The sequence below is a fragment of the Saccopteryx bilineata genome, chromosome 4, assembly GCF_036850765.1.
Source record: "Saccopteryx bilineata isolate mSacBil1 chromosome 4, mSacBil1_pri_phased_curated, whole genome shotgun sequence".
Lineage (NCBI taxonomy): Eukaryota > Metazoa > Chordata > Mammalia > Chiroptera > Emballonuridae > Saccopteryx > Saccopteryx bilineata.
Genome location: NC_089493.1, coordinates 323116 through 347431, shown reverse-complemented (window position 1 = coordinate 347431; position 24316 = coordinate 323116). Strand labels below are relative to the sequence as shown.

The 24316-nt window shown below is 45.6% G+C and overlaps 2 gene segments (V, D, J or C); both read right to left on the bottom strand.

Annotated features, from left to right (window-relative positions):
* The window catches only part of LOC136334110 (immunoglobulin heavy variable 1-46-like), a 37770-nt gene extending 19704 nt beyond the window's left edge, over nucleotides 1-18066 (bottom strand). The window contains 2 exon segments of the V gene segment in view: nucleotides 14380-14483; nucleotides 17855-18066. Of these exon segments, the coding sequence occupies nucleotides 14380-14483; nucleotides 17855-18066 (316 nt within the window).
* Nucleotides 18067-19258: 1192 nt separating this feature from the next.
* On the bottom strand, nucleotides 19259-23539 carry LOC136334108 (immunoglobulin heavy variable 1-46-like). The segment is given in 3 exon segments: nucleotides 19259-19392; nucleotides 23081-23407; nucleotides 23494-23539. Coding segments are annotated over 3 exon segments (507 nt in total).
* Nucleotides 23540-24316: the final 777 nt, after the last annotated feature.

Below are 24316 nucleotides of genomic sequence, written 5' to 3'. Positions count from 1 at the left end.
GCTTGTCACATTGTTTCAGTTCTTGAGTGTCCCACTTCCCTGTGCTCCATCCATCCAGAGCTTTTCATAATAGAAAAGAGGTCGTGTGGTGGAAGCATCTGGTGGAATCCAGTAGTTCCATTCTATTATTCATCTTAAAACTCACAATTGTTTCTGTACACCTCACATCAGTTGGACCATCAGCCTCTCTAATATGTATGGCTCCATTAACAGGTATTGAGAAAACAGCATTTCCCAGGTCAGTATGACAATCTCAGACCACAGGTTATGTTAGTTTGCTCAGAACTAAATTCACATCTGATACAAGAGCTCATATTGAAGTCACCATCACGTTAAGTTAGAACAATTCACTGTCATTCTCCAGTATCCATGTCCCACACACAGACAAATAGGTGACAGAATGTGGATCAAGTAGGAATCACATGGTTTTGGAGGTCATGACTCTCTCAGAATTCCCTGTTTTGGTTTCCTGAGTTTTGAAGCTTTCATGTGTACTTTTATAACATATTACCTTTGTTCAGGTCAGGGAAACCCTATGAGTATGATCCTCAGTTTGCAGTATGTCCTATGCAGATCAGTTACACCATCCATCACTGGGGAGTAACCACAGGATGGGTTCAAGGACTCTCTGTGACCCTGTGAGAAGGACTGAGAGGAAACTGCATGGAGCACCTGGTCTTCATAAGCCCCTGAGTTTGACCACAGTGACAACTGAGATCTGAAAGTACTGTCAGTTCAAAGACAAATAACATTAATCCTTGAAAACCATATTATTCCATGATCTTCAATGCACAGTGTCTCTACAACAGTCACAGCGTTTTGAAGAAGGCTGGAAAAGATCAATTTTATACTATTTTAATACTGTGGTGTCATCGTCATCAAGGGACCTGACCTCCTCTTCATTCCAGTGCTTCTGTCCTGAAAACTGACTCAAGGCATGAAATTCACTGAAAAACCTTGAATTTTTGTGATTGTTATTCAAGTTACTGTCCTTTTCTTCTGGCCTAGAACTCTTCCATGCTCTCCTGTTTAGAGAGAACTTAGTAGACTTTACAGTTATTAATTTTCTGGAAACATTGTGATGGAAGACTCAATGTCCAGGTCTCTGTGACCTGACAGTTCTGATTGCTGCTTGTACTCTCCGTCACCAACGTAACTGCTCACCATGTCTTTGGTGTGAAGATCTGTCATTTGTGAGGTCCCACAGCACTGATACCCCAACGAACAAGGGTGTGTATTTCAAGTCTTGGTTTACAATATTATTCTTAAGTAAAATATAATAGAATTCTTTAGAGAGCAAGAACCTTTAGGGCTGGGGAGGAAACATAGAGATATTCCTGGAGCATCTTGCACTGAGGGAACGTGAAGAGGTGACAGAGAACACACAGGGCATTTGTAAGGGACCCAGAGCCCTCAGGGTAGAGCTACTAATGCACAGAAAACTTCCAAGTTTTAATTTCAAAGTAGTTTTAATCACATATTAAATAAATTTCATTAATTCTCACCTATATCAATGAATCATTTAATAAATAATGCAAATGAGGTTACAAGATAAATCTATCCAATGGGATAATTTCCAAAAATTTAGCATGATGTGAGAGCAAATAAGATAAGTTTCCTTCCACTTTTCTATGACCTTCTGCCTGGGCTACTAATCAAATTAACATGCCACAAATTAATATTGGAAAATGTAAAAGTTAACTTCAGATATACATGTGGAGGTGTTATAAGGATATGAGACACAAGTATGGGGCAGGTGAGGCTTCTAAGCCACCTGCAGCCAGGAGAGGAGGTGGGTTGTGGTGTGGACTTTGTAGGGCTTGAAGACAATTCACATAGTGATGGAAGTTCAATTGTGTGGTAAGTAAATGTCTGCTCGGAAATCTTTAGTAAATGGACTCAGATGGGACTTGAACAAATGAGATGTTCTGTTCATCACACCCTCTAGTCCTGAGGCTGACACCCAGCCCACAGGAAGGTAAAGAGGATTTCTACGGTGCTTTGATTCCCCTGGAGCCTGGTTCTCATTTACATGTGACAGGCCCTAGTTCTGTGAGCTACAGGAGACTCAGCACAGAGAGAAAACATACATGTGCACAAACAAAACACATTGGAAACACAATTAGAACCCCATCTGCAATGAAATTGGCATGTGCACACCCACATGCACACACTCACTCTCACACACACAGCCTCCAGTGCGCAGGAAGGTACCTCACCTGAGTCCCTGTAGTGTGTGTGGCCCTGATCCTCATGGTACTGTGATGGCTGGACACAAACTCCAGGAATATCTAGATTTCAACTGCTGGGTGATATTTTAAGTGACAAGATTTTTAGAGATCATTAATTTGGATGATTGAGTTAAAGGCGTTGATATAGGAGCTCATCCTGAATAATCTGGTTAGGACATCACTGTAATCACAAGTGTCCTATCAAAAGTTGAGCTAATGAAAATCACTTTAAAATATTGTGATTGTTAAATTCAGGCATAGGGATGGGTTTCCAGCTCCACTTGAGTGAATTAAAAGCAAGAGATTAACAACGTGTGGTATGAGGGACAGAGACCTGTGGGTGGACTTCCTGGAGGAGGATTCTAATCACTGTGGGGCCAAGTGTGCCGATCAGGACGCTGGGCCGACTTGGACACAGGTTTTCAAGTAGAACACAGAAAGCCTGGATCAACCCTCTGGTGCTAAGACTGAGTTGGTGTCTCAGTTTGAGAGAAATGTTTCCCAACCACAGAGAAGATGAGAGAACTCTGAGTGGTTTACTTGTCAAGAAAAATAAAATAGAAAATACAGAAACTTGGTGAAGGAGAGGTCTGTAGTAACTGCTGACATTTCATCTGCAAACAGGCAATGTTACAGCCTTGTTTGTTGTCTGCAGTGAGAATATGAGAAACTAGAGCCACAGAGAAGAAGGAAGAAGTGCCCCTGGATGCAGCTGAGAGCTCTGAGAGGAAACCCTGCTCCCACAGGAAGCCCCTTCCTTCCCCACCTCCCTCTGCACCTGCTCCTGGGCTGGTCTCGGGCTCCGTGGGTCCGGAGCGCCCCCTGGTGTCCTGAGCGCCCCCTGCAGCCCGGCCCTCCCGTCCCCGCAGGGAGGTTTGTGTCTGGGCTCACACTGACTTCCCCTCGCTGTGTCTCGCACAGTAATACACGGCCGTGTCCTCGGCTCTCAGGCTGCTCAGCTCCATGTAAGCTGTGCTCGTGGACTTGTCTGCAGTTATTGTGACTCTGCCCTTGAACTTTTCCGCGTAGTTTGTGATGCCAACACCAGGATAAATCCACCCCATCCACTCGAGCCCTTGTCCGGGGGCCTGTCGCACCCAGCTCATCCAATAGCTGGTGAAGGTGTATCCAGAAGCCTTGCAGGAGACCTTCACTGAGGTCCCAGGCTTCCTCAGCTCAGCCCCAGACTGCACCAGCTGCACCTCGGAGTGGACACCTGTGGAGAGGAGACAGGAGTGTGTGGAATTCCCCATTGATTAGTCCTTGTCCCCCATCAACCCAGGGACTGCAGAGCCCCTTACTTGCAGCCACTGCCACCAGGAGGAAGGCTCTCCAGCTCCAGTCCATGGTGAGGGGCTGAGCTCTCAGGACTTGTGGAGGGGAGCGTGTGGCTGTGGAGGATGCTCTCAGGACACAGACACATCCATATTTAACCTACTCTACCTCACTTTATTTGCATATTCATGAGGCAAGCTATCTCATAACTGAATACCTGAACCCTTCTGTAAGAAGACAGTGAACACAATGACAATGCTCATTGAGAGTCTGAGGGTCCAAGTCCTAATCCTTTTTATAAAATATGTGTCTTCTCCCAGGTCCCTGAACCCTGTGCAGACAGAGATCCACCCACTGAGGAAGAATCCCCACAGGTCATGTTCCTCACTGTGAACCCACTTTGCGTGACACAGAGACCCCTTTGACTTGTTCTGGTCTTTCATATCCGAGTATCTTATTCCTGTATCTCAATTTCTCCTACCTGCTGCACCTAGTGACTTAATAAAACCAACCCTGTTCCCAGATCCTTATTGCTTGAACATCCAGGAGCCTGGAATCCTCCCTGGAATGTGGCTCTATGTCCCATCAACTTACAGACATGTTCCTGATAAAATACAATATTTATGGACAAATCAACTCTCTCTGACTACATACAAATTTTATCGATTGACTCAGGCCCTGAGAGGTCATCTTTCTCTAGCTCTGTCTGTACCTGCTCCTAGGACAGTAACCTTGTCCTTGTGGGTCCTGAGCGACCCCTGCTTCCCAGTGTGAGCCAAGCAGGGGAGGGTCCTGACTGAACTCACAGGGCACTGATCTCTCAGAATCTCCAGTCGGGTATTGAAGGCTGTAACCTGACTTCAGAATGTTCCCTCACGGACACCGTATGCTTTTAGCCCTTCAGGGCATAGTGAATTGACCTTACTAAACCTTGATATGTGTGTAAGGAGATCACCGAGCAAGGGCTTTATGAAGCCACCAGCACACCCAGTCCTCGAGCTGTCAGAGGCCCTGACATAGAGACCACTCCTCTGAGTCCAGTTGAAGTATTTGGGAATGCTGGGACCACTTATGTCTTTATTCTCTGGTTGGAGATCCCATCAAATTATCCCTGCATGTGGCTGAAATCCCACTTTACTTCTAACATTCAGTAAATCACACACAGTGATGATTTCATCGTAATGAGCTCCAGGTCTGCCTTCCCTGTACGTGGCACATGGGCAGTGCCCTCACATGGTCTCTAGGCCTGGGGGTGACTTACTTTAGAAAGTCTGTCAACTGCACCCATGACACAAACACAGTTGTTGAAGAGCGAGATTTATTTATGTTTCTCCCTCTTGCAGGTTCTCTGAACCCACATTACATCTTAGCAGGGATCATAGTCATATAACATGTTAGTTTCTTATAGGACATAGAGACCCCCAAGGAACCCAAGAGTACCAGAGGTGGGCTGAGTCATCCTTTTACACATACGTCCCTGTAACAGGAAGTCCCCTGGTGAACCCACCCCTGGAAGAGGGTCACACCTTGGAGTTAGGGCGAAGCAAAGGTGGTACCATTGTCAGCTGACTCTGGGGAGGATGCTCTCCAAGCATCCATGTGGCCACAGCAGCCATAGAGACTCCAGAGAGTGGTCTGGAGACATCACCATTCAGAGCACGGGCAGTAACAGAGCAGTCTAGCTGATGGGGCAGATGTAGACTGAACTGGACTGAAGCATGGCACAGAATTTGTGGACACTGGTCTTTCTCCTGGGTCTGATGAAGACCAGGCAGGGTTTCCTCCCTGGCTGGAGAAATGGAGAAGAGACACTGGGACCCTGGGGGCAGCCTTCTGTCTCATCCCCATGAGCCCTTACCACCATGGTGCCACCTCCCTTATGTGTCTCTCTTGGAATGCTGTCTTGTGACCGCATTCCAAGAGAGACCATGAATGGTCACCATATCCACCAGCACCAGCTGCAATGACCTCATTTTTGTGTTTATCTCTAGACTCAACTGAGGGTCAGTTTAAAAACTGGGGAACATTGAAGAAACTCAGTTAGGAACACGTATGCTTAGCTGAAGATGATGATAAAGATTGTGAAGTGATTATGTTTAGATTATAGAAAATTGATTATGAAAAGTCTTGATAGCAATTACTAATATGCAGTAAATGATGTAAATAAATCATCATTGATACAAAAACGTCATTTTCTTTTTCTACTGAATTCAGACTGACTAAATCATACAAATAAGCTCCTATTACTGGAGCTGACACATCTCATTTTATTTTGAACTATTAATTAATTAATTAATTTTGTAAATTTCTGAAGTGAGAAATGGGGACGCAGGGAGACAGAATCTCCCATGCACCCAACCAGGATTCACCTGGCATACCCCCCAGGGGGCGACGCTCTGCCCATCTGGGGCATTGTTCTGTTGCAACCAGAGCCATTCTAGCGCCTGAGGCAGAGGCCATGGAGCCGTCCTAAGTGCTGGGGCCAACTTTGCTCCAATAGAGACTTTGCTGCGAGAGAAGAAGAGAGACATAAAGCGGAAGGAGAGGGAGAAGGTTTGAGAAGATGAGTGATTCTCCTGTGTGCCCTGGTCTGGAATTGAACCTGGAATTTGCACAGGCTGGGCCAGCGCTCTACCACTGAGCAAACCGGCCAAGGTCAAGGCATCTCATTTTAGCCAAAGCTAGTTGACCTTGAAGTTTCAGACTTAGATTCGCCATCAGCATCTGTGTATGTGGACTTGGGACGTAGTTCTAGTCAGAGGGCAGGAGGGAAAGCATGTTGGGGCTTTGCTGGCTCATCAACAGCTAATTTCAGGAGAACCATTTGCTCTTTATCTCAGTCCCAGTTCAGGCCTGAATGTGACCCTTGGGAGTGCTGTCACCGTGTTTACACAAGATGGGTGTTCACTGGACCTGGAAGCTGATTCCCTGTGATGTATCAATTTGCAAAATGGGAAAAGAAACTTTGTTCATGTATTAACACCGACAGTGAATTTTCCTCATCTGAGGTGACATACATCGGGAATTGTCATTTCATTACGTTGTGATTTTCCTCAATGTTTAAGCAGGTCAATCTTTCTCCCTTATTCCTGAAATAGCCACATGTACCATCTGGGTTCATTTTTAGAAGAACGTTCTAGCTTGAAAACTAACTTAATACTAGGGGAATTCCAAACTACTGTGTAGATTATTCAGACAGATAGGTGTCATGACTGGATTCCAGGAATGGGCTGAAAATTGTTTTTATCTCCATCTGGGAAAGTTTAGTACATAGCTTCAATGTATTAGAGACTCCCATGGAGAACCTTGACTTAACATTACTTGTTGATGGATCACACATCAGTATGATATCTGGAGGCCAGTAACCAGGATGTATTATATTAACATAACTTTCCTTCAATATCTATTCCTCTAACTGATGCAAAATCATCCCAGATGGAGGAAGGTTATGTGCTTGCTGGAGCTTGTCAATCAGGATGAGACCAGAAAGGAAACACGGAGGTTTGGGAGCAGTGTATGACTTTGGCATGTTTTGCAAACCAAATGCGTTATCATCTCTGCAGGAAACACGATCAAATAAACAAGCTGAGGAGATCTAGAAGCACTTCCTTATCTTGGTGTCTTCAATTACGTAAAGGTGAAGGTCAATCAAAAGTCTGTACTCTGGAACATAAGAAAATGCTATAATACATTATTATGCCACACAATCAACTTAACCTGGGTTACAATTCCCTCTGAACCCTCAAAGAATTTATCTACACAGGAATTCAAAGTGGTCATTATAGTATGCTATTTGTAGTCCTTGATTTTAATAATAAATTAATAGAAAACATATAGCTGTCCACCTCACTTGCTTAACTTAATGGAACAGGTTGTCAGGCTGTATTTTATTCTATATTTCACTGCTGAACCAGGAGAGTTCATTCTTATTTCTGCTTCACACTGGAGTCTGTCAGGAAAGCATGGTCTATTGTTCACACGTCATTGGGAGATTGAAACAACCCCCTTCCCCCGCCCCACGACTCAAACAAAAAATAGCCCCCTTTCCTGACTCTATAAGAGCAAATCTGACTTGCTGAAGGTCCTTTCCCATTCTTCCCACAGATTTCAACTCTATTCATGACAAACATTCCATGTTTCCTTAGTGTGTATGTTAGTTGTCAGTCTGCACACGCATAGGAAGCTGTTGTGGGTCCCTCTGCACTGTGTTGTGTGAACTGATCTTCATGCTATGAGCATGATGTCAAGTCAACGGCCACATCCAGGGGTCTTATTGCTCTAGTTTTGGGATCATTCGTCCCAGGTTTCAAATGTTCAGCTGCACGTGTTCTGCAGCTGGTTGTCTGGGACACAGAGCTAAGGGGAGCTGAGCTGCACTGAGTCCAGCGGAGCCTCAGGTTAGATACATTTGATGGAGGTCTGAGGATTTGATGACTAATTGCTATTTGGGCACAAGAGAGGCTGAAAGAGACTCTCTGCTTTTGGTCATGAGAAAAAGTTGTCTCTTTACAATAGATGTCTCAAACTCAGAGACATTAGAAGAAAGTGAAGAATCAGGAACCCAGAGAGGTTTCCTGAGGGAAACTGTGACATGAGGAGGAAACCACACAGGAAAACAGACTTTAACTTCTAACTGCACCTGCTCCTGATGGTCCTTGTGTTCAGAGACCTGGAGCGCCCCCTGGTGGTGGCGGCCTCTTCTGCACGGAGGTTTGTGTCTGGGCTCACACTGACTTCCCCTCGCTGTGTCTCTCGCACAGTAATACACGGCCGTGTCCTCGGCTCTCAGGCTGTTCATTTGCAGATACAGCGTGTTCTTGCCGTTGTCTCTGGAGATGGTGAATCGGCCCTTCACGGAGTCTGCGTAGTATGTACTACCACCATTATAACTAATGGATGAGACCCATTCCAGCCCCTTCCCAGGAGCCTGGCGGACCCAGCTCATTGGGTAGCTACTGAAGGTGAATCCGGAGGCTGCACAGGAGAGTCTCAGAGACCCTCCAGGCTGCACCAAGCCTCCCCCAGACTCCACCAGCTGCACCTCACACTGGACACCTGCAAACAAAAAGATGTTTTGGTCAAGGAACTGTCCCACACCCAGATTCTCTCATTCACAATCATTCACATACTCAGAGACTTGTTTTCTATAAATTACCTCTGAAAACAGCAACAAGGAAAACCCAGCTGATTGCAAACTCCATGCTGAGTGGTCTGTGTTTAGCCCTGAACAGGGAAAGGGCATGGGTAGGAATCCGGTGTTTGGCTCCTGACTCAGAGGGTCAGGGCTGGGTTGCTTTTCATGAGCAGAGGGGCCCTATTTGCATGTCCTCTTCCTACTATATAAGGAGCTCTGGTGTGGGTAACTACAGAGAGGGTAGAGCCTCAGTGCTGGTGTGACCTTCCTGTGGAGTGGGTGTTCATGACAACATTGCCATTAAAATAAGGAATTATAAGTAGTTTTGTGGATGTTTAAGAGACCACATCTGGTAACAGTGAGCCCCACATCTGAGTCAGTGTTTCTTCCCACTGGTCCCGACTGCTCCCCTGAAACAAATCCATGTCTGAGTTGGACCTGCACAGTGAGGTTGCAGAAACCCTTGTCTGCAGTGAGAGCATGAATGAACATCTGCATCTAGTGTTATCTACACTTCAGGGCTGGAGAGAAGTACACACCTGGGAAGAGACCACATGTTGCATGTCTGTGACAGTGAACTTTGTGTATGTGGTGGTGTTGGTGCCTTGGCTCTACGTTCCTCTGGCCTCTGGACCTTCTAGGGGACCAAGAAGACTGAGTGTTGGGAAGGTACTTTTCTGTCACTGAGTACGGAGACCCTGAGAATTTAGTGATTCATGGAGCTGATATAGAGGATGTGGGAATATTACATTACCAGTAGGAGCACTTTATATAGCTGTGTGTGCAAAACCAAAATTGGAACAGTTGAGCGATAAAACGGGTCTGGCCAGTGTGAGAACCTGGAGGTCACTGAACTCCCAGAGTGTCTACAAAGAGAAATGGATCCTTACTCCTGGACAGGCGTTGAGATTGTAGACCATGTTCTCCAGTGAATTTCCATATATAACTGCTCTGTGAAGGTGATGGTGTCCCCTCCTGGTCACTCTGAGGCATGCAGGCTGCATGACTCTTGTGACTTAATCAGCTTACTCTCTATACTCCAAAGACTTGTGGCTGGAAGAACTCACATTTTTTATGTGAGTCAGGATTTTATTATATAAAGAATAGAGGGACATCGGCCCTGGCTGGTTGGCTCAGTGATAGAGAGTCAGCCTGGCGTGCAGGAGTCCCGGGATTGATTCCCGGCCAGGACACACAGAGAGGTGCCCATCTGCTTCTCCACCCCTACCCCTCTCCTTCCTTTCTGTTTCTCTCTTCTCCCCCCGCATGCAAGACTCCATTGTAGCAAAGTTGGCCCGATGCTGAGGATGGCTCTGTGGCCTCCGCCTCGGGCGCTAGAATGGCTCTGGTTGAAACAGATCAATGCCCCGGATGGGCAGAGCATCGCCCCCTGGTGGCCATGCCAGGTGGATCCCGGTTGGGCACATGCGGGAGTCTGTCTGACTGCCTCCCTGTTTCCAACTTCAGAAAAATAAATAAATAAATAAATAAATAAATAAATAAATAAATAATAGAGGGACATGAGGACATGGAAAATAAGGATATTTTGTATCATTTGCAATGTGTTTTTAGTGACAGTAATGGGAATATTTCTGGTCAATTTGAAATTTGCAGGTTAGTAGTTGGAATTTAAGTGGAGAAACTAGTCAAATGATAGTTTTACAGAATTTTTATGGAATAAAATTTAATTTTAAAGTGAATGAACATGACTATATTTGAATAATAAATTTGTACCTGTGCCTGTGTGTCCCTGCTGTTAACTGTTAAGTGGGACTGAGGTCAGACTCCCTGATCTTCCTGCTTCTCTCCCTACCTTCTCTCCAGAGATGTGGTTCTCATCACTCCTGAGGGCTTGTCACATTGTTTCAGTACTTGAGTGTCACACTGCCCTGTGCTCCATCCATCCTGAGGCAGTGGGATTAGAAAGGACATCGTGCACTGAAAGCATGAGGTGGGACCATGAGGGTCCATTCCATCCCTCAGCTTGAAACAGAGTTGCTTCTGTGCACCTGCCATCAACTGGACCATCAGCCCCAAACTATTTATGGCTCCATTCACAGGTACTGAGAAAACAGCATTTCCCGGGTCAGTAGCCCCATCCCAGGGAGCAGGTTATGTTAGTTTGCTGAGCACTGAAATCACATCTATTTTGAGAGCTCATATTTGAGTCACCACCATGTTAAGTTACAACAGTTCACTGTCATTCTCCAGTATCCGTGTCCCACACACAGACAAATAGATGAGTGAGTGTGGATGAGGTAGGAATCACCTGGAGATTTGGATGCTTTGGTTGTGGCAGAAGTCTCCAAATTTTGTATTTTGATTCCCTGAGTCCTGGCAGTTTTAATGGTTTTTACTTTTTATATTCTAACATAATATCCTGAGTCCTCAGGTCCGGGAAACCATGTGATTGCAGTCCTCAGTTTGCAGTATGTTCTTTGACGATCAGTTACACCATCCATAAGTGGGGAGTGACCACAGGACGGGTCAAGGACTCTCTGTGACCCTGTGAGTAGCACTTGAGAACAGACTGCCTGGAACACCTGATCTCTATCAGCCCCAGAGTTGACACAGTGATGTCTGAGATCTGAAGTTAATGTCATTTCAAGACAACAAACATTAATCCTTGAAAAATTATTTCTTGTTCCTCAATTCAGTCTCCCTAGAATCGTCACAGTCCCTTGGGGAAGGCAAGAGCAGGCAGTGTGTCAGTAGTGTGGTGTCATCGTCATCAAGGGACATGACCTCCCCTTCATTCCAGTGCTTCTGTCTTGAAAATTGGCTCAGTGTATGAAATTAAATAACCTTGTATCTCCATGATGCTTATTGAAGTTACAGTCTTTTCTCTCTTTTTTTGTTTTCTTTTTTTCTTTACCATACATTGCTTTCATGTAGACCAGTCAAGTAAGAATTCAGTAGTCCTTAGAGCAACTAATTTTCTAGAAACATCGTGATTAAATACTCAATGTCCAGGTCACTGTGACCAGACTCTTCTAATTGCTGCTTGGACTCTCTGTTACCAAGGAAACTGTGCCCACCTTGTCTTTGTTTTTAAGATCTATTAGTTGGGAGGTTTCACAACAGTAACACCCCAACAGGCAAGTGCGTTAACTCAACATCTTGGTTTACAATATTATTCATAAGTGAAGTGAAACAGAAATCCTCAGCTAGAAGGCACTGAAAGGGCTGGGGAGAAAAGATAGAGATGGTCCTGGAGCACCTTGCACTGAGGGAACGTGAGGAGGTGACAGAGAACACGCAGGACATTTGTAAAGGTCTCAGAGTCCTCAGGGTAGAGCTGCCAGTGCACAGAAAACATCCAGTATTTCTAACTGCAAAGATAATAACAGTGCTGGTTTTTAATCACATATAAAATAAATTATATTAGTCCTTACCTATAACAATGAATCATTCAATAAATAGTGCAAATGAGGTTACTAGACAAATTTACCTTAAGGGATAATTTCCTAATACTTAGCCTGTGTGAGAGCAGAAAAGACAAATTCTGTCCCACTTTTCAAAGTCCTTCCAGCTGGGCTAATGATCATAGTAATTTGACACAAAATAACATGAGAAAATGTAAAAATTAACTTCAGATGTTCATGGGGGGTTGCATAAGGATATGAGACCCAAAGAGGGAGCAGCTGAGGCTTCTAAGCCACCTGCAGCCAGGAGAGGTGGTGGGTTGTGGTGTGGACTTTGCAGGGCAGTGAGGTGACTCACACATGTGGGTGGAAGGTCAGGTGTTTGGTAAATAAATGTCTCCTGGGAAATCTTTAAGAAATGGGCACAAGGTGACTTTGAACAAATAGGATGTTGTGTCTGTGACACACTCTTGTCCTCAGGCTGACACCCAGCCCACAGGGAGGGATTGAGGGTTTCTATGGGGCTGGGCATTCCCTTTGTCCTGGTTCTCATTTACATGGGGAAAGGCTTTTGTTATGTGAGCTCTGGGAGACTCAGCACAGAGAAGACAACATGTATATACACACACAAAATCACATTGCACACACAATCAGAACCCTATGTGCACCCCAACATGTGCACACTCACACGCTCACACACACAGCTTCCAGTACGCAGGAAGGTAGCCTGTCCCCAGGTTCCTGCAGTGTGTGAGGCCCTGATCCTCAGGGTACTGTGATGTTAGGACACTGACCCTCAGGAATATCTTTATTTTCACTGCTGGGACCTGTGTGTGTTCTCTTATGTGACAGGATATGCAGTGATGATTAAGTTAGGAATGATTGAGTTCAAGGTGTTGACAGGAGGAGATTATCCTATATTTTGTTGTTGAAACATCACTGTCATCACGAGTCATTTTCAAAAGAAAACTAAGGTAACTCACATTGAAAATACTGTGATTATTTAAACTAGGTGTGGCAGTACATGTACACCTCCACCTGAGTGAGTGAGAATAAACAGCTTAACACCATGTGGCAGGAAGGACAGAGGCCTGTAGTTGGACGTCCTGGGGGAGAATCACAATCACTGTGTGGTCATATGTGTGTGTCAGAGGCTTGGACAATGTGGGGACTTGTGGGCAAGGAGGGGACAGAGAGCCTGAGCTCTGTACACAGGTTGCTCGACTCTGCTGGCGTCTCCATTGGAGGGAAATGTTTCCCAACCACAGAGAAGGTGAGAGCACTTGGGATAGTTTATTTGTCAAGAAAAAAACATAGAAAATAATGTAATTCGGCCTGACCAGTCGTCGGTGCAGTGGATAGAGTGTCGGACAGGGACGGGGAAGACCCAGCTTCAAAACCCTGAGGTCACCGGCTTGAGTGCGGGCTCATCAGGCTTGAGTGTGGGATCACTTGCTCTGCTGTACCCCCAACCCCACCCTGGTTAAGGCAGATATGAGAAAGTAATCAATAAAGAAGAATCAACAAATAACTAAGATGCAGCTATGAAGAATGGATGTTTTTATTCTCTCTCTCTTCCTTTCTGTCCGTCCCTTTCTGTCCCTCCCTCTGACTCTCTCTGTTTCTGTCAGAATAAAGAAATGAAATATGGTGAACGAGAGTTTTGTATATAACTGCTGACATATCATATGGAAACAGGCAATGAGACAGCCTCGTTTGTTGTCTGCAGTAAGAATATGAGGAATTTGAGCCACAGAGAAGAAGGAGGAAGTGCCCCTGGATGCAGCTGGGAGCTTTGAGAGGAAACCCTGCTCCCACAGGAAGCCCCTTCCTTCCCCACCTCCCTCTGCACCTGCTCCTGGGGCTGGCCTCGAACTAGGTGGGTTCAGAGCACCCCTAGTGTCCTGAGCGTCCCCTGGTGGTGGCAGCCCCTCCTGCAGGGAGGTTTGTGTCTGGGCTCACACTGACTTCCCCTCGCTGTGTCTCTCACACAGTAATACACTGTCATGTCCTCGGCTCTCATACTGCTCAGCTCCATGTAGGCTGTACTCGTGGACTTGTCTGCATTCATGGTGACTCTGCCCTTGAATTTCTGTGTGTAGCTTGTGTCACCATCACCAGGGTAAACCCACTCCATCCATCCAGCCCTTGTCCGGGGGCCTGCCGCAACCATCTCATATAGTAGCTGGTGAAGGTGTATCCAGAAGCCTTGCAGGAAAACTTCACTGAGGTCCCAGGCTTCCTCAGCTCAGCCTCAGACTGCACCAGCTGCACCTCGGAGTGGACATCTGTGGAGAGGAGACAGGAGTGTGTGGGATTCCCCATTGACTAGTCCTTGGTCCCCCATCAACCCAGGGACTGCAAAGCCCCTTACCTGCAGCCACTGCCACCAGGAGGAAGGCTCTCCAGCTCCAGTCCATGGTGAAGGGCTGAGCTGTCAGGACTTGTGTTGGGGAGGGTGTGGCTGTGGGGGATGCTCTCAGGACACAGACACATCCATATTAAACTACTCTACCTCAACTCATTTGCATATTAATGAGCAAACTACCTCATAAATGAAGTATTGATCCCATCTGAGAGAAGATAGAGGTTTATCTGGGAGTCTCATGCTTCAAGTCCTTTTGTTTTTGGAAAATGTGTGCCTCCTCCTGGGTCTTTGAGCCACAAGATGAGACAGTGAGAACCTCAGCGGCACCTTCCATTTCAACTCCATTAATCTTACTGCCCAAACTCAACCTCCCATGCATCTGCCTCTAGTAATGTGTTCCTGAGTCTCCGTAAAAGAACACCATTTTCCAGCTGCACTGCCCTCATTTTTGTTTTTATTCTCTAGACTCAGTTTCAGGCCATTTAAAAAACTTGAAGACATAGAACAAACTCAGTTATGGCCATGAGTGTTTACGTGAAAATGCTGGTAAAGATTTGGAATAATCATGTTTAAGTTATACCATATTGATTATGGAAAACCTAGGTAGCAATTACTAATATGGAATTAAAGATATAAATAACATTGTGGATGTAAGGAGCATTGTCTTCTTTATCCATTGATTGCAGATTGAATAAATCATATAAATTAACTCATATTACAGGAACTGAAAGATCAATTTTAGAGAAAACTGGTCAGCCTTGGATATTCAGACTTAGATTCTCCATGGGGATCTGTTGATATGGACCTGGGACATCATTCTAGTCAGGGCCAGAGGGGGAACATGTCGGTACTTTGCTAGCTCATAAATAGTTAATTTCAGGAGATCCATTTCTTCCCTCTCACAGTCCCAGTTCATATCTGCATGTGACCCTGGGGAGTGCTGTCACTGTGTCCATACATAAGAGGTGTTCCTTGGAAATGGAAACCAACTTACTGGGATGTATCTATGTGAAAAATAGGAAAAGGAACCATGTTCATGGGAGTTGATTTTACACAGACAGTGAATTATTCTCGTCTGAGGTGACACATATCTGGAATTGTCATCTCATTATGTTGTGATTTTCCTCATTGTTTAACCAGATCAATCTTTCTTCCTTATTCCTGAAATAGTCAAAGACAGCATCTAGAATCATTTACATAAGAAATATTTAGCTTAAAAACTAACCTAAGTTTCAGATTTCAGGTTAGTTTCAAAGTACTGTGCAGTGTTCATGGACAGACAGGTGTCATGGCTGGATTTCTAGAATGGAGTTGCAATTGTTTTATCTTCATCAGGGACAACCAAACAGACCTTCAGTTTATTAGACTCCCATGGAGAATCTTGACCTAATATTACTTGTTGACGGAGCATACATCATGTGAAGGTGAACGTCAACAGAAAATGCTAGACTCTGAATATTTAGAAAATGCTGTAATAGATTATGAAAAACAAGCAATCTTATCCTGGGTCATAATCTGATCTGAACCCTCAGAGCATAAATCTACAGAGGCATTGAAAGCAGTCATTATAATTTGTCATTTTTATCCCAAGATTTAAGAATCAATGAATAGAAAACATGTAGCTGTCTACTCCACTCAGATGTTTGATTTCACAAGATAGCTGCTTTTTGGAATCATATGATGGAATTAAACTAGGTCTACCTATTATTAAAGGATATTATATGGAATAGACATATCGGTATTAGTTTAAATCAGTGCTTATGTGAAATCTGAGGATATTTCCACTCCTGTGTTACCAGAAGTGGCAAATCCTTGGCAAACTCTCCAGGTGAGATATGATCATAGACCAGATCTCAACGCCCTTTGATCCATTTAGAGTATTTATCCAGCTTTCACTACCCATGGGATGTGCGATAATTTCCATTTATTGTGCACGTATTTGTTTGATGCTTTCAGATAATTTCTTGATAGAAATGTATGGCCCTTTCACTTTATAAACACTTCTTAAATTTATGTTTTCAATCTGGAGTACCTACTTTGATGTCCAGTGACTGAGGTGCTCACCTTACAGCAGTCATTGCAAACCTACTCTGTGTAATGCTGCTGTGACTCCATACTTCACTGCCATCCTCATCCACAGATTCTGGAAAGGTGGAAAATATAGCATCCTCACACAAAAATTATTCAGGCTTTCAGAAATCCTAAATTATTTTATCCAAAGATCCTCCCACTAGCTCTTATGGCCACTCACCCTCTGCCTAATGAGCACATCCAATGTCTCCCTGCAGGATGGTAACTGGGAGATCCATGCATTGATAAACGTTTGCTCAACACTGGTTTCTGCCATACTGCATTCAGACGTAGATAATAGTTAAAACGATTCACATTTATATCCGGTTTATCACCAACAGATTAAAGGTGTCTCTACAGTGCATGTTTGCATAAGGATTGTGTGACCTTCAAGCAGTGACTTCTGTCTTTTAGAATGAACATCAAAGAAAATGATTGTGAACCTCATTGCAAGGAATCATAATGCAACAGTGAAACTCAATGGTGCTCATCGTTGGGTTTAGATTTATATTTGTGAAACATCACAAAATTTTACTTATTTGGAAGGTTATTCCAATAGTGATCTTTAACATGATGTCCCTCATTGATCCTGGAGAAGCTTCTGTTCTCTGGAAGCAAAAGCTGACTCATGACCTTACATTAAAGCCGATGTCCTTGCACAGGGGACAGACTCCATGTAAGATTTTGAAAAGTTCCCTATGTAAACTATAATATCATCATCATCATCATCATCATCATCATCATTTCGAACTTATAATCATTCCTTTTTATTTTTTTTCTATGGACATGGTTGTAGTCCACACATGATGACTCTTTGTATATACTTTTTCCCCATTCTTGCTAAATTTTTTATAGAATAGGTAGTCATACTTTATCTTACAATTTGACTGCTGAGTCAAGATCTTTATGCTATGAGTGTGATGTCAAATCAATGAGTTCCTCCAGGGGTCTTCTCCTCTAGTTTGGGGTTCATTCATCCCAGGTTTCCAATGTTTAGCAGCACGTGTTCTGCTGCTGACTGGCTGGGACACTGAACTGCAGGGAGCTGAGATGCACTGTGAGTCCAGCAGAGCCTCAGGTTAGATTCAGCTGAGGTAGGTCAGAGGATGTGATGGTTAATTGATATTTGGGCACAAGAGAGGTTGAAAAAGACTCCCTGCCATTGTCCATGAGAGAAAGTTGTCTTTCTTTACAACAGACTTTTCTGAACCAGAGACGACACAGGTAAGTGCAGACACGGGAAACCAGATGGTTCAAACGGGGAACTGTGATATGAAGAGGAAGCCAAACAGGTAACCAGCCCTTCACCTTCAACTGCACCTGCTACTGAGGGATCCTGAGGTGTGTTAAGTCACCTTCTGACCCTGGTACTGGCAGCCCCTCTCTAAAAGATGTCTGTGTATGGGCTCACACTGACTTCCCCTCGCTGTGTCTTGCACGGTAATACACGGCCGTGTCCTCAGCTCTCAGGCTGCTCATTTGCAGATACAGCGTGTTCTTGTCATTGTCTCTGAAGATGGTGAATCGAACCTTCACGGAGCCTGCATAGTATGCATTACCACCAGGATAAATGTAAGAGACCCACTCCAGCCCTTTTCTGGGAGCCTGGCAGACCCAGTTCATCTGTAGCTACTGAAGGTGAATCCAGAAGCTGCACAGGAGAGTCTCAGAGACCCCCCAGGCTGCACCAAGTCTCCCCAAGACTCCACCAGCTGCACCTCACACTGGACACTTGCAAATACAACATCATTCTGGTTAGGATAATGTCACACATCCACTGCTCCTCTCAGTTTCACTCACTCACATACTTAACGTCTTGTTCTTCATAAATTACCTCTTAAAATAGCAACAAAGAAAACCCAGTTTAGCCCATATTCCATCTTGAGTGGTAAGTGTTCAGTCCTGACCACGGAATGGGCAACCTGGTAATTCCAGGCTGGGCTCCTGTCCCCGAGCTGCAGGGTCGGGGCTGGGCTGGTTTTCATGAGCAGACAGGGCCCTACTTGCGTGTCCTCCTACTGTACAGAAAGCTGTGTTGTTTGGACGGATACAGAGCGGGCAGAGACTCAGAGAACGTTAGGGAATCCAGGAGTCATTGGGTGAAACCGATAACACTGTACAGACAAAAGAAGTACAAAGAGACACACACGGATTGTTTAATGTCTCGAACTGGTCCCATCTGGTAAGAGTTAACTCCAGTACCGGGACTGGGTTCTGCCCCATTGGACCCAAATGCTTCCCTGAACCACCGTGAGCACAGCGTCATGCCCAGTGAGACGCAGGGCCCCGTATTGTGTTGAGACCTGGCGTGGTTTGTATTCTAGTGTTGTCCGCACTTCAGGGCCGCATCCTTCTTACCCCTGAGTCTCTGCTGAGATGAGGGGGCTCTGCATCCCTGTGAGGTCAGCCTCACCCCGCGTGCAAGGTCATACACTCCCATGTTCCGTACAGCAGGGTCGGGTCGCACAGCGGGGCTGGGTCAGCCTTGTTGTCCCAGCCTGGGAAGTGCAGCAATGCACAGAGGGCGCATGCGCTGCCGCATCTCTTAGCCCCGCCCTGCTTCCGCCGGATGTGTCGTCACAGAGCCGCTCGCTATAAATACGGGCCTCTGTGCTGAGGTCCCCACTCCAGGCTTCGCTCTTTACGGCAGAATTTCCTCCTCCCGTCACAGGTGTCACCTCCTTTCTTTCTCCGATTCTCGGGTTCCCTTTCCCCGCTCTATGGGTTCATCGCTGCCCTGCGGGACCTCAGTGCGCATGCGTCTCCGTGTCCACGTGGCCCCGCAGCCCCGCCCGGGCCGCCCTGCAGCGTCTGCTCAAGGGACCGCGTCCCCCGCGAGATTCCGCCGAAAAGCGGGGACGCTGTGCCGGCGATCAGGCCGCTGTCTGAGCCGGGACAGGAGCTGCCGGAGAGCGGCTCCACGTGCAGAGTGTCCAGTGCTCAGTTCTGCTGTGAGAGTGAGGACACGTCACCTGGGGGGACGGGGAGGTCCCTAAGGAGGTTTCCCGGTCAGGCTGCTTAGAAAACCCCTCGTGAGATGCCGGGGTCTCCGGGCTGCGGACGGTCTGCGGCCATCTGTGACCTCTCCGAGCCGTGCAGACGGGGAGACCCCGGGGCCAAGTCCAGTTTCCTTTACGTTCACCGCAGACTCCTGGCTACGAAGGGCTCGATTTTTCCAACCCTTGATTGCAGCGCCGCTGACATCCAAAGCGCTGAGCGTGTTAGCTGTACGTTTGCAGATTCAAATGCACGCGTGACACCAGCGCCACCATGAAGTAATCCACGCACATGCTCACAACCTCCAAAGATTTCTCTAGCTCCCTTCATTAGAACTTCAGTTATTTTTATAAGAGCTCCTTCTGGAAGATATACTGCGTTATAAAATGCAAGGTACACCATGCTGTCTCCCTAGCTGAGGACTGGGATCTCCAGGACTTACCTTCCATGACTGAGACTCTGTGCCTTTGGACAACATGTCTCCATTGCTCCTCCAGGTCGTAGAAACCACTTCTTGATTCTGTGCTCTATGGGTTTAGATACATTCGAGCCACATGTAAATAAGAGCACACATCACTGTTCCTTCTCTGTTTGAATAATTCACAGAGCATAGTGTTCTCCAGGTCTATCTGTGTCACCATAGGCGGTAGAATTTCATTATTTGTAAGGTGGGATATATTTCTTTGTGTTGAGAATATATACACACACTGTATATAATGTGTGTCCATTGAGGAAAGTGAGGAACTGAATCCCTCCCTAATTATTACTGTATTGTTGTTTGTTTCTCTTTCTTGTTCTTTCAGTACTTGTTTTTATACTTTGGTACTCTGATATTGAGTGTAGTAATACACCTGTTATATTTCGTTCATGCAATCACACATTTATTATCATATAATGACTTTTAAATTCCTGTAGCCATGTTTTTATAATTATCCCAGTGAGAGCTGTTTTTAGAGTTTCTGTGTAGACCAAACCCTGAAATACAGGGAGCGGCATAAGCAAGCTTGCAGTTGTATCCACTTTCGAACATAATAATGAATAAATACGTAATCATGTGAGATATACTGTGTTTTGTGTATTCATTGGTCCTACCCCCATATGCTAAGGAGAGAGGAGGCTTGCAGGAAGAAAAGACATTCAGTGTGTATACCTCTCTTAGTTTGTGTGAGAAGAGCCATGGGTACATTCACATGGATGGAAGATAGGACTTCCATGATATTTTAATAAAAATATGGTGTGATGCTCTTAAACGCAGTCCACATGCCTGTGAACAGGTCTGTGGATGTCCTAGTGTCCTCTAGCCTTCAGTCTGCACCACACAGGCTGTGTGACCCTGGTGCCATCCTCAGCTTCCTTCCATCCTCCAATGACTTTGCCTGGGAACAGCTCACATTTTTTTCAGAGTTTCAGTCTGTGAAAAAGAGAGACACAGGACGGCATTGCAATATTTTGCAACATTTTCAATATTCCTTTGAACAACAAAATGGGGATATACTTCAATGATTTGATTTATGTCATATTTATAGACTTGCTTTTTTAAGTATTCAGTCAAGTTGATTAACTCTTGTATATTGTAGGTGAGTTGAAAAATAGAGAAAGTCATTAGTTTTCTATTTGTGTTAGGAGTTCTACTGTTTCCAATGCACACTTCCTACGTGTCGTTACTCAACTTATTTAGATCTCAGATCTCATTGCTTTCAGAATAGAAGAAATTTCTCAAAGAATATTTCTGTGTTTTCCTCTATCTACTCCTTCATGTATGTTTTATCAGTTTTACACTAGCAATTGTTTTGTGTCCACCAAGACTCTCATTATTGGGAACATTGGGGGTGACCATTACGCACAGTCTATTCTATCTCCTCATCAGTGTCTGACACCAGTTTTCATGAATGGATGCACATCCAGAGAAATTCAAAATATCACGTGCCTTTAAAATATCTTGATGGTCTCCTTGTCAAGAACAGATTTATTTCACACTGATATGGCTTCACACTGGAGAGTAAAAGAAATTATTTCATGTTGTGACACATTGTCTGGGTATGTTGAGTTGGACTTAAGGAGATTAAGTGTGTTGCTGCTTGATGTCCCAGCTTTATTATGATTGTGGCTCCGTGTGCACCCTGCTCTGGGCCACAGAGTTGTAAAAAGGCTGCTGGGTTGTTTTGACTTGGAGCTCACGGTTTAGAGAAGAATCTAGTGAAAATTACATTAGAAGACAGACACAAAATTAGACATGGTTTCTGTGGGATATTCAAGGGAGAATAGAAAATGAAGAGAAAGAAGGATTCAGACCAGTTGATTTTAACTCATCCATATGAATTATCTGAGACAAAGTCATAATACAAGAGTTAAGACAGAGTCCCCAGGGCTCAGGTCAGACACACTGCACAGATTTCAGTGGGGTTGTGAGGGGTTTCATCTATGTGCCTGTCTTTTTTTTTGTTTCCCAAAAGAATTAAAGATGTGTCAGCCCTGAGGGAGCGATGGGACTGGGATCATATTGATTCATCAAAGGGCCTTGGAAAAAGGAGACTGCAAGGTCTCTCCTTCTGTCTGTGGTTGTGAGTGGCACCACAGTTCCTCAAATTTGTTTGCCCCCTGACCCCATTTTCCCTTATCAGCATCCAGCTGCAAGGGAGGTCTGAGCCAGATCACTGAATACACAAGTCCTTCTTCCTCCCTCAGACCTGCATTGTCCTTAAGATGCTGGCTGAGTAGCCGCTTTGTCTATAGTAACCTGTCCCCAGGCCCCTGCAGTGCAGTGAGGCCCTGATCCCCAGGGTGCTGTGATGACTGGACCCTGACCCTCAGGAATGTCTACATTATTACCGCTGGGTCCTGTGTGTGTTTCTTTTATGACAGAACTTGCTGGATGGTTAACTTTAAAATATTGAGCTAAAGGTGATGACATGAGAGATTATCCTAAATTATATGGTGGAATATCATGTAATCACAAATGTCCATTTCAAAATGAAGTTAACCTGAATCATACTAAGTGTATTGAGATCATTGAGAAGAGGTGTTGGGATGGGTTTCTTCGTCCATCATTCTAAATGAGTATCAATAAGACAGTGTGTGGTGGAAAGGAGAGAGACCTGGAGGTGGTTGTCCTGGGTAAGAATCCTAATATCTTTGAGGCCAGGAGTGCCTGTCAGGAGGCTGGACCGATGTGGAGAAAAGTGGGCAGAGAGGAGACAGAGAGGCCATGCTCAGCACACAGGTGTTTCTATTTGCTGTTTTGAGGGATGTGTTCCTCAATCACTAGGAAGGTGAGAGCACTGTGAATGGTTTATTAGTCAAGAAAGAAACATCAAACACAGTAACATGGTGAAGAAAAGGTCTATAATAACTGCTGACATGTCATCTGCAATCGGAAAATGTTACAGCCTCGTTTTTTGTCTGCGTGAGAATATGAGAAATTAGAGCCACAGAGAAGAAGGAAGCAGTGCCCCTGGATGCAGCTGCGAGCTTTGAGAGGAAACCCTGCTCCCACAGGAAGCCCCTTCCTTCCCCACCTCCCTCTGCACCTGCTCCTGGGGCTGCTCTCGGGCTCCGTGGGTCCGGAGCGCCCCCTGGTGTCCTGAGCGCCCCCTGCAGCCCGGCCCTACGGCCCCGCAGGGAGGTTTGTGTCTGGGCTCACACTGACTTCCCCTCGCTGTGCCTCTCGCACAGTAATACACGGCCGAGTCCTCGGCTCTCAGGCTGCTTAGTTCCATGAAGGCTGTGCTCGTGGACTTGTCTGCAGTTATTGTGACTCTGCCCTTGAATTTTTCTGCGTAGTCTGTGTCACCATCACTAGTGTAAATCCGCCCAATCCACTCGAGTCCTTTTCCGGGGGCCTGTCGCACCCAGTGCATCCAATTGCTGGTGAAGCTGTATCCAGAAACCTTGCAGGAGACCTTCACTGAGGCCCCAGGCTTCCTCAGCTCAGCCCCAGACTGCACCAGCTGCACCTCGGAGTGGACACCTGTGGAGAGGAGACAGGAGTGTGTGGAATTCCCCACTGACTAGTCCTTGGTTCCCCATCAACCCAGGGACTGCAGAATCCCTTACCTGCAGCCACTGCCACCAGGAGGAAGGCTCTCCAGCTCCAGTCCATGGTGAGGGGCTGAGCTGTCAGGACTTGTGTTGGGGAGGGTGTGGCTGTGGGGGATGCTCTCAGGACACAGACACATCCATATTTAACTACTCTACCTCACCTCATTTGCATATTCATGAGGCAGTATTTCATAGCTGGAGACTGGAACTCACTTGAGAGAAGACTGTGAACACAAGGATCATGCTCAATAGGAGTCTGAGGGCCAAAGTCCTAATTTTTGTTGGAAAAACATGTGTCTCCTCCCAGGTCCCTGAGCCCTGTGCAGATGGAGCTCCTCCCATTAAGGAGGAATTCACAAAGGTCATGCTCCTCACTGTGAACCTAATTTGCATGAACAGAGACCCCTTGGACCGGTTCTGTTCTTTGATGCCTGAGTATCTTATTCCTGTATCTGAATTTCTCCTATATGCTGCACCTAGTGGTTTAATGAAACCACCCCTGTCCCAGGATCCTTACACCTCGGGCATCCAGGAGCCTTGGAATCCTCCCTTAAATGTGTTTCTATGTCCCATCAACTTACAGACACGTTTCTGGTAAACTATGATATTTATGGAGAAATCAACTCTCTCTGACTACATACATATCTTATTTTACCACTCAGGCCCTGAGAGGTCATGGTTCCCTAGCTCCCTCTGCACCTGCTCTTTGGCCAGTAACCTTGTCCTTCTGGGGCCTGAGCACCTCCTGCTGCCCAGTGTGAGCCAAACAGCGGAGGGTTCTGACTGAACTCACAGGGCACTGACGTCTCAGAAACTCCAGTTGGGTATTGAAGGCTGT